The sequence below is a fragment of the Furipterus horrens genome, unplaced genomic scaffold (assembly GCF_987537825.1).
Source record: "Furipterus horrens unplaced genomic scaffold, mFurHor1.1.pri manual_scaffold_7, whole genome shotgun sequence".
Classification (NCBI taxonomy): Eukaryota; Metazoa; Chordata; class Mammalia; order Chiroptera; family Furipteridae; genus Furipterus; species Furipterus horrens.
In genome coordinates, this window is record NW_028327177.1 from 140,850,115 (window position 1) to 140,860,378 (window position 10,264).

At 62.0% G+C, this 10,264-nt stretch overlaps 1 protein-coding gene across 1 annotated transcript in view; it reads right to left on the reverse strand.

The window, feature by feature from the left end:
* The window catches only part of CACNA2D2 (calcium voltage-gated channel auxiliary subunit alpha2delta 2), a 60,780-nt gene extending 50,935 nt beyond the window's left edge, over positions 1–9,845 (reverse strand). Inside the window, exons 1-2 of the mRNA XM_090284968.1 lie at positions 9,807–9,845; positions 9,508–9,624 (exon numbers count right to left, since the gene is read on the reverse strand). Coding sequence (XP_090141094.1) covers positions 9,508–9,624; positions 9,807–9,845 — 156 coding nt within the window. The remainder of the gene's footprint in view (positions 1–9,507; positions 9,625–9,806) is intronic.
* Between the last annotated feature and the right edge of the window lie 419 nt (positions 9,846–10,264).

Sequence of the window (10,264 nt, forward strand, 5' to 3'; positions counted from 1 at the left end):
CCCCACCACCCAGGCTGGAGCGTAACTCAGACCCTGACCCAGAACCCTGAGGGTCCAGCCCTGCTCCCTGCCTCCGACCCTGGCAGCCACACGGGACTCTGCCTGGCTCCACCCCCCACCTCCAGGGCCCCCTCCACGCTGTTCCCTTTCTCAGAATGCGCTTCCCTGCCCTCTGAGCGGCACACTCCTTCCCTCCCGCCTCAGCCTCAGCACTTCCAGGTTACTGGGACACTTTCCCATGAAATCCCAGAGCGAGGTCAAGTGACAGGGACCTTGCTTGTAGCCCAAGCCCCATCCTCGTGACCGTGACAATCACGTGGCACATGCGTGTCTATGAGCAGGCCAAGTCTCAGCTCTGACAATCCCTGGCAATCCTGCTGGGTGAGCTCTGACTGCCCCACTTTAGGGGTGGGGAGGCTGAGACGCAGAGAAAGGACACCGCAGGCCTCGGCCTCGGCCTCCAGCTGCCTGGCCCGTGCCCTGAGGCCTCCATCTCCCGGGCAAGTCACCCTGAAAGGCTCATTTCTGGAAAAGCTACTGATAAAGTGGGTGGGGGTCTCATTCCAGAAGTAAACAGGATTTAGAGGCCAGGTTCTGCCATGTGGCCAACTGCCCTGGGCCTCCCAAGTGAAAGAACAGCCTTGGCTAAAGGTGGGGAGCTGGGTCCTCTCCAGGCTCAGGGCAGGTCGCCCTCCCTTGCTGGGACTCTGTTCCCGCCTCTGACAGCCATTCCTCAGTCCCAGCCACCAGCCAAGAGCTGCCCATCTGTGCCCGCCCCAGGGCGGTGGCTCCCTCCGCCCCAGCCCATGCCTGCACAGCCCCCACGTGGATGTCCGCCCACCTGGTTCGGGACGCCCAGAGTCCTCCCCTGGAGCTCTGACCCGCTGCCCTGACCCTGTCCTGCTGCCTGTCTGCTTGTCTGTCCATCTGCCTGACCTCTCGGCCTCTCCTCGGACTGCTGGATCTGACGACTGAGAGCCCAGCAGAGGGGAGGGCGGGGCATGGGACCGGGGAGTCAGGAATTTGTGTAGAGGGTGGGGACACCCCAGATTCAGCCTTTAAAGGCCTGAAGGCCCCTTCCGCCAGGAAGTTCCTGGAGCTGCTTGGAGTGGGGACTGCCGGTCCCTTCTGCGTCCTGCTGCCTGCCTGGGGCTGCCCTTGCTGGTGCCGGACACCTGCCTAGCCCAGGCCTGAGGGTGAATGGGTGGGTCATGGGTGGGGAGCCGCCCACTCGCCTGCCCACTCCCACTGCCCAGGGAGGTGCTGGACCGCAGGCGGCTGGCGGCTGGGGCCCCACACCCTCAGCTACCGCGCTCACTGGGTCCCAGCTGGTGTTGACACAGCAAACACGCGCGGCTCCCATTCGCCGAGGCCCAGCGTGGGCAAACACAGGAAGGCCGGAACAAAGGGCCCGACGCGTGACCAGCCTCCCGAACAGGGGCCCTGCGGCCCGTGCCAAGAGGCAGGAAGCATCCAGCAGCCTTGACAGTGCGGCCCAGGGGGTGCGAGCTGGGGACGGGCTCATGGCAAGGCATCCAGAGAGGGGAGGGCTGGCGTGAGCTCCTCCAGCCCAGGGCCGGTCCACACGGGCAGTCCTGTTCCTATGGCCCATCCCATGGGGTACCCCATGAGCATCCCTTCCTGAATCGGTGTCTCCAAGGCCTGGGCGTGAACTACGATGGCACATCTGTGAGGCTGTGCGTGTTGCTAGTGTGCAGGCAGGGAAACTGAGGCCCAGAGAATGTGACATTTGCCCAGTGCAGTCTGGGGGCTGCAGCACAGCACTGCTTGAGAGCCCCCATTCTTGGTCTCCTTACTCCGTTTGCACGGGGCGTGGCCCACACACAGCTGTGCCTCTACCCCACTTCACGGGGCACCTGCGCACGAGCACCACAGAGCCAGGCCAGCGGGCGGGACGCCCCCTCGCCACGTGATAAGCAGACATGAAGGCAGAGCACACACGCTCTACCTCCGGCCTTGGTCCTTGGCTGCGCCCTCTGCCTTGGGTCCTGTCCCTCACGTACCCGCCTCTGCCTGGATCAGTCTCCAACCACCCCTCCAGGCCTGGTCATTACCCATGGGCTTACCACACTGGCTCCACACTTGGTGGCCTGGGCCACATCACTGTCACCGTGAACAGATCGCATTCCTTGAGGGAAGGGCCCCACAGATCTAGTCCCACTGTCCCAGTGCCTGGTAACCTAGGACAGGGCTCACACACACCAGGTGCTCAGGGCTCAGGAGACAGTCTGGAGGGAGGAAAGGGTACCTGAGTGCCCGGTATCCCACGACGAGCCAGGGTCAACTGGCCTCCTCCAGGAAAACCTCAGGGGCCCCTGTCGGGGTTACCCTGCTGCCTAGGGCGGGCCAGCCTTTGGGCGTGGCCTGGAGAAGACCACTAAGGGATCCACGATGCTGTCTTCTCACCACTCCGAGGCCAGGCTACGGCACTGTGCCCTCCCACCAGCATCCCCGTGGGCTCGCTTCTCCCCCAAGTGCCTGCTGCCGCAGTGGAGGCATTGTTCGCTGTGTATTTTAAGCCACAGGAAACGGGGTGAGAGAGGTCGCTGCCTGCCCCCTGGGGCTGCCTGCGCCACAGAGGAGCCAGGCTTACAGATGGGCAGCACCCACCCCAGAACTCAGGCCTGTTTCCATCGGGTGGAAACGGGTGTACGGGCTGCACCCGCTGGGAGTCCCTGCACAGCCCCCCACACTCCAGTCACTTCTGCTCTCTCTCGATCTAGGCCCAGGCTTGGTGCCTTCCTTCCTCCCTTTCTCCGCCTTTGCAAGTTCCACCCACCTTCCCAGGCTAGCTCAAATACCACCTCCTCCGGTCTGTCTTCTTAGACTTGCCCCTCCCACATCACCCGTTCTGCACAGTGGGACCCCACAGCTTGTTGTCTGTCTCCTCGAAGTCTGGAGTCCCGGAGGACAGGGACTAGCCAGGCCACTGCTTGCCCTGCCTGATGTACACCCCTCCCTCCCCCTGCTCTCACGCAAGAGGATCTCAGAACAAAGGGCCAGAGGCTATTAAAATTCAATTAAATGTCTCACTTCTCTGATCCTAAATTAGACTGGTTTGTCCCTATGGCACCTGAAGGCCCCTTAACTCTGCCTCCTAGCACCCGCCCCCCCCCCCCTGGCTAGGACCCCCGGAGAGGGAGACAAAGCAGCAAAGGAGTGTCCTTTGGTGCAGGCTTCTCTGGGGAGTGCACTCCAGCGTGTATCCTTAGGGCCCAATGCTTGGTTTCTCCACTTGGCGGGCCCCACCCCCATGCCCTAGATTACTGCTCCTGAGGTGGTCGGGGTGCAGGGGTGTCAAGTAGGGGACTCAGGGCGATGGCTCCTAGCTTGCATTTGTAGCCTCTTCAGTCCAGTCACCCTCTCCAGCTGTCCCCAGTGTCCCCCAATCGAGGTCCTGCCCCTAGGCCCTTGCTTGTGCTCCTCTCTCTCCTGCAGACACCTCCACCCTGGCTTCTTTGTCCCAGCCAGCACGCTCTGACCCCTGGGAGTGCTGGGAGGGGCAGGGGCCTCTGTTCCCTTCCATGTGAAGTGGGGGTGTGGCTCACACTGAGCAGAAGGAGGCTCCATGCCTAGGGCCAGGCTGGGGGCAGCGGGAGGCCTGCTGGAGCCTGCTGGGCACTCTGCACGCCCAGGGTTGGCATCCGTCAGGAGCAGAATCATCGGGCAGGAAAGGCTTAAACACCTACTCTTGGTGCAAGACCTGGGCCTGGGGCACCGGGGCCAAGGTGTCCCCACAGGAGGCAGGTGATGCTGGTCACAGCAGGCAGGATGCTGAGCTTCCTGGCCTGACGCGTGGTTGCCTTTGGCCCTTTCCCTCTGCCCTTCCCCACCGGGGAGAACCCAGCAGTGGGGTGGGTGGGTGTGAGGCCGACCCACGGGGGCCCTACACCCTTCCTTTGGCCAGTGGGAGCTGAGGAACCACCACAGCTCTTCTGACCCATCCTGAGACCCCTGTACCTTGGAGGCGGGTCCAGGAGAGATACCTGCTCCGTAGGGGCAATCCCAGGGCCAGAGAAGCCCAGCCCCCAACCCACAGCTCAGCCTTCCCTGAGGCCGGGCGGGCAGAGCCAGGCCCTCCTCTGACCACCAAGGGCAGGCGGGCAGATGGGCGGGTGGGCGAAGAGGAGGGAATGGCGTGTTTCTCCCGAGGCTCCTTCGGCCCACCCACCAGGCCCTGGACACCCTTCACATCACACCCCGCCCTGGCCACGCCCACCCCACCCCACCTGCACTGCCCCCTCCTTCCTTCCCAGGGAGGCCATCTCCATGCCCTGCCAGCTCAGCCTGGAGGCCTTCAGGGGGTTTCTGGGCTCCCACCACCTGGGGACACCGTCCCCACACTCATGTCCCCAGTTCCTTGGAGCAGCATGTCTGCCCGAGGTTGAGGGTGGTTCCCAGGATGCTGGGTGTACGGGGAGTGGGCAGCAGCCCCCCTTCCGTCCCGGGCATGTGTAGGCCACCTTTTCCGAGGGGCCCCCCACAACCCTGTCCGGAGTGCTTGCTCTCCAGCACATGCTGCCTGGTGGCTCCCGTGTGCTCACCACCCCCAAGTCCCTCCATGTTTCCTTGCTGGCCCCTCTGCAGGCGGAGGTCCCCAGGGCTCCCACACAATAGGCGCCCGACTGATGCCCATTCACAAATTCAGCACGTCCGCCCAACCCGGGGGACAGCAGTCGGCAACTCTGGGTGGCGGTGGCATCTTGCCAGGAAGCGGCAGCCCTGTTTGGGTGAGGGGAGAATAATCAGCCATAAACGCCGCAATCAGGGAGAAAAGGCTGCCGGGGCCGCGGCGCCCACACAAGTGCCTAATTGGGCCCCACATGTCTGCGCCTCGTTCAAGAGCTGGAAAGCGGAAGGGTCAAGATCTCTTAATGTGCGTAATGGAGGGGAGACAGAAGCCACCGTCAGCCCCACACGCGCCCCTTTTCATCGCCCAGAGGAGGGGGGCAGAGGCAGCCGATGCTGCGGAAGCCCCTGCCTGCCTGTCCACCATTGCTGTGTCTTTGAGAGCGAGGACCGGGAGCCACAGCCTCGGCCTCTGCTCTACAAACGCTGACGAGGCTCCCGCTCTCGGCCAAGCCCTGCCAGGTGACACCACCGTCCTTCTACCCCGGGTCTGCTGTCCAACCCCCGTCAACGAGGGCATGAACGGATCCCGTTCTGAACTGGCCTCCAGCTGCCTCAATGCTGAACTGCCTCCTCCAGGCAGCAATCCTTGCTGCCTCCTCCAGGCAGCCCCAAGCTCACTATCACCCCTTGAACCACAGGGACCTTCCTCCTGCTACAGCCGTTGCGTTCTGTCAGCACCCCTCGGCCCCCCTGCCTGTGGGACTTACACTCACCACGGCTGCAGTTCTCTGTCCCGTTAGACCAGTGGCTCTCAACCTGGGGGGGGCTTTACTCCCGGGGGACATGCAGCAATATTTGGAGACACTTTTGGTTGTTAAAACTGGGGGAGCAGCACACTAATGACATCTAGGGGGACGCTGCCTGCCTCCTGCAGGGCACAGAGCAGCCCCCACCACACAGGATCACCTGCTCTAAGCGTCAACAATGCCGACCTGGAGTCAAGTCTTGTCACCTGAAGCCCGAGAAAGGAAGCGGTAAGTGACGCTCCTCTGAACACCCAGCGCGGAGCCCAGTTCCTGAATAGACCCGGACACACTGCCAACAATGCATCAGTTTAATTGGGTTAAGTGGCCATTAGCGGCAAAAGCAGGGCGGCTGTGTGCAGAAGCGTTTTTAATTTTACTCTTTAAATGATGCTCGCTCCTCGGAGAGGCCGCTGAGGGTGAGGACACCGCCCACTGGCGCCCCCCGTGCCAGGGCCGCAGCAGCGACCCCCGTCCCACCCGTCCGGGCCTCGTGGGGAGGGGTGCTCAGTGTCTTGTCTCCATTGCCCAAGGAAGAAACTGTGGGGGCAGGGACTTGCCAAAGGTCATTAGGTCATCACAAAACAAGCTCCTGTCAGAAGAGACCGGAACCCCCTCTCCCTGGGGACAGCAAGTGCCATGTGGCCACTGGTGGTAGCACAGAAGGCAGTGTCGGGGGGTCATGTGTGGGGTCTGGGGCCCAGCTGCCTGGACCTGGTCTGGCCTGGCTGCTTTGCCCCTGGGCTTCCCATTCTCCAGGGACAAAGCCCACCAAGCTACAATGCCCTTGTCCTTGTCCTTGAGAGGAGGCTGGGATGGCCGAAACTGGGGTCACTCCTCACCTTATCCTTGCACAGTCTCTCCTCTGGTCCGATCTGCAGAGCAGAGGTACTAGGGACGGTGGCAAAGGTCGCATGACCATCAGGGACACTGTTTTCACTGTGGCCTTTAGAAATGATGGCTCGTGGAGCCGTGAAGCCAGAGGCTGGGGCAGGATGGTTCCACGCCCCTATTTTACGGAGGGGGGAAACGAAGGCCAGGGACAGGACTGGAACAAGAGCTCCATGAGGGCGCCTGCACGCCGGCCTGCACATAGTAGGCCACCAGTGCATGGAGGAAGGACTACGACCATGAAGTGTTGACCTTTCTGAAAGAGGGGCTGGGGGTCAGGGCTCAGCTGGACAGACAGGAGAATCCTGATTTGGGTCCCGCTCTGCCTCCGATCTACTATAAGAAGGAGGCACCTCCCTCTCTTGCCTGGGGCTCAGCAGCGTGGGCCCTGGCTCAGAACCCTTCTCCCAGGGGCACATGTTCCTGGAGATGTCCCCTCCAGGTCTCCAAAGCTGAGGCCCCAGCCGGTTTCCCAGACCCTGGGCCACTGGTCACCTGTGCTCCGAAGCCGCTGACCTGGCCTGCTCCTGCCTGACCCTCGGCCTGTAAACCAACCTGTGCGGCTTGGAGAAGCTCGTTACAAACATCTGATTGTCCCTGATTAGATAAGACAATGAACTCCTGTCTTGTTGCTCAGTCCCCTCTGTGCAAGACCCAATAAAAATTCCAGACCAGAGCAAGAGGGTTTAAACTGGATTACTGGCTGGAGCCCACGAAGAGGAACAATGGAGTGGGGGTGGGGGGCCCAGACCCCTAACATCCCTCCCTCCATATGCGCTCCGGCTGCAAACAAAGGTGGGAAAGGAGAAAAGAGCCAGACCTTGATTAAAAGCAAATTTAAAACATGATTAGGTCAAAGCTCATCCTAAACAATTAAGACCAAGGAGGAAAGACGATGGTCCTCCCCTTCCTTGGGGGATGTGTATGGAGCCAGGGGCACTGTAGCGGGGGGCTTCACTGGCCAGGAGGGTACTGGGAAGGTAGGGCCGTGGGCTTGGGGGTCTCCCCAGGAATAATGTGGGGAGTCGAGGGCATGGCTTAGGGTCCCAGTGGTCTGGATTCCGATCCTGGCCCGATGCATGGGCTCTCCATGTCTCAGTGTCCCCTCTGTGAAGTGGCTGCCCTCGCGGGATTGCTGTGAGAATAACGTGTGATAGACTCACACACGGGAGTGCCCGATCAGCGAGTGTCTTTCCCTGTCACTCTTTCATGGAGGATAATTTGTTCTGAGCGCCCGCTGTGTGCCAGGCACGGGCCGGGCTGCAGAGGAAGCGGGAAGGAGGCTGACACCTGCCTGCTGGGGTAGGGTCTAGTGTGCCGTGCAGCGACAGGGTTGGGGCAGGACCCCAGACCCTGCCCCCCCATACACACACTGTCAGGGTGGATTGTTCCTCTAGGACCAGGGAAGGGACTCCAGCTCTGCTGTGCTCGGAGAGGATGTCACCGCCACCATGCAGCCCCTATCTCCCGCTGAGATGACTGGTCCTCAAGCCAGGTGCGTAGCAGACCTCAAGGCCTGAAGGGCCCTCCTTCCCAAATTGATTGGTTTTGACACAAGTTCAGGACTGGCGGCCTGCACTTTGGCAGCTGGGCAGGAGGGCAGAAAAGCGAGAGAGCAGTGGGCAAATGGGGGTCTGGGGTAAAGGGGAGAGGGAGAGATGGAGAGAGAAGGACAGAAAGGAGGGGAGAGCGTGCAGGTGGCGCCTAGTCCGGGACAGACGAGGAGGTGGGACGTGGTGTGCTGGCTGGGGTGCCGAGCAGATATTTCTCACGACCGAGGGGTCGCTGCCAGGCCCACGGGGCCTGTGCTCCTGGCGGAAAGCTTGGCGTCGCCACCTCCCCGTGACAGCTCATATCCCCAGCTGCCTCTGACCTGGAACTAGGAGACCCTGAAGGTCGGGCTGGTCTGCGCTCAGCTCTGGTCCTCTGGGTCCACAGTGGGTGGGGGGCTCCAGCCGCAGGATGCCAGCCTCTCCCTATTGCATGATCTCAGGTCATGCAGGGGCACGCAGGGAACCCTAGCTGGACAGGGGGGCCCAGTTCCTGGGGAAGGGGGTCCTGGGTGTGGTGGGGGTTTAGGGGGGGGGTGGCTGTCCTGACGGGACCCTGCCAGAACCCTGGCCTGAGCCTGGGCATGGCTCGTGTGGGCTTGCTCACCCGTTTTTTTAAAGAACAGTTTTATTGAGATATAATTCATATAACCATAAAATTCACCCACATAAAGTACCCAAGTGGTTTTTTTTTTTTTTAGCATATTCACAATTGACTACACTGTTTTAGAATATTTTCATTGCCCCCCAAAGAAACCTTGCTCCCATGAGCAGACACTCCTATGCCCACCTTTCAGCCCTAGGCAACCGCTAATGCACTTCCCGCGTCTATGGGTTTGCCTGCTCTGGACCTTCCACAGAAATGGGACCACACGGTGGGTGGTCTTTGAGACTGGCTTCTCCCACTTAGGATAACATTTCCAAGTCACGCCTGAGGCTGCGTGTGTTAGTACTTCACTCCGTTTACTGGGTGCATCTCTCTGACACAGGCGGGGCAGCTGCAGCTGTGCCTGCGATCTGAGGGCCACTTGGACCCCTCCCATTGACTGCATAACCTGCCCAAAGCCCTCTGCGGCTGTGGGAGTCCCGCCCCTGCTAGTCCTGGGGCTCGGCCACCTCTGTGCAGCTGTCAGGGCGGCCCCACAGGTTCTCTCACCTCCTGCAGCTGCTGTGCCTTGAAGCTGATGTGCGTAACCTCTCTGAGTAGAAAGGGGGAGGCCAAGGCAGAGGGACGTTCAAAGTCACAGGCAAAGCAGACGCTCTGACCCTTGGCACCACATGGCCACAGCTTGCTCTGGGGGGCTTTCAGGCCCCTCACGCTCCCTCCCCATCAGAGCTAGCAGCCCACCCTCCCGGCCACCAACCAGTCGCTATCCTGGCCGGGTGGTCCCCAGGGCACACTCGCAGCCAGAGCAGAGGGATGGGAGGACCCCAGGCCCCACCGTCACACCCACAGGGTGGCCCGGCCACTCTCACGCAGCCTCCTCCAGAGAAGCCGCCCTGCTGCTCCCTGCCTGGCCGCCCCGGTGCGGCGGGCGCAGCCCAGCCAGCGACAGCCCGGCCGAGACTCCGAGGGCCAGGAAGCCACGCGCCCTCGGCCGCTGAGGACACGACGCTGCACACACACCCCGCCCCACAGGTTCCCCCTCCCTCCGCACACCTGCACCCACCTTCAGGGCCTGCACCTTCCTGTCCAGCAGCCTCTCGATGTCCCCGGCCACCTTCTCCACCAACTTCTGAGGCTCGTTCTCCTGCACCTCAAACAGGTTCCGGTTGTCCTTATAGATCTGGAAGAAAGCAGAGCCGGGGTGAGGCCAGTTGGTCACACCCCCCCCAGGCCACAGCCCCTGCGTGTGCCCTGCGTGTGCCCTGCGCACGGCACAGCCCAGTCCTCACCCTGCCCACCCCCGGCTTTGGTCACTGAGACAGAGCACAGAGGTCTGGGAGGGGGCCCAGCGCTCCCACGGACTTGGAGGAAGGACACGGTCATCGGCTCCACAGCCGGCATTGACGGGTTGGCAGGATGGGGTCTCGCTGCCTTCTTTGGAACTTGGGGTTCCTCCTCCAGGGGCCATAGGCAGCACCCCCCTGACTAGCGCAGAGTGGCTGAGGGCAGCAGAGGGGGAAGGGCGGCCTGGACAGGAGGCAGCGTGTGGCAGGGGATAGAGCCAGTACGCTCATGCTGCACACCTATACACGCCCACATGCATCCCACACACAGCACCCCTCTACGTGGGCTCAGGCACCCACACCTTCTGTGCGCTGGCACACCCCAGGGCATTTGCAGAAACTTTAGGGGGAGCTCTGGGTGCCCCAGGGCACCCTCTGTCATTCAGAGCACAGAACATGGAAGCAGGGCCAGCGAAGAAGAGGAACGTCGGGGAACAAATCTGCCCCTCCCTCGGCCTTGGGGGCGGGCCTCTGCAC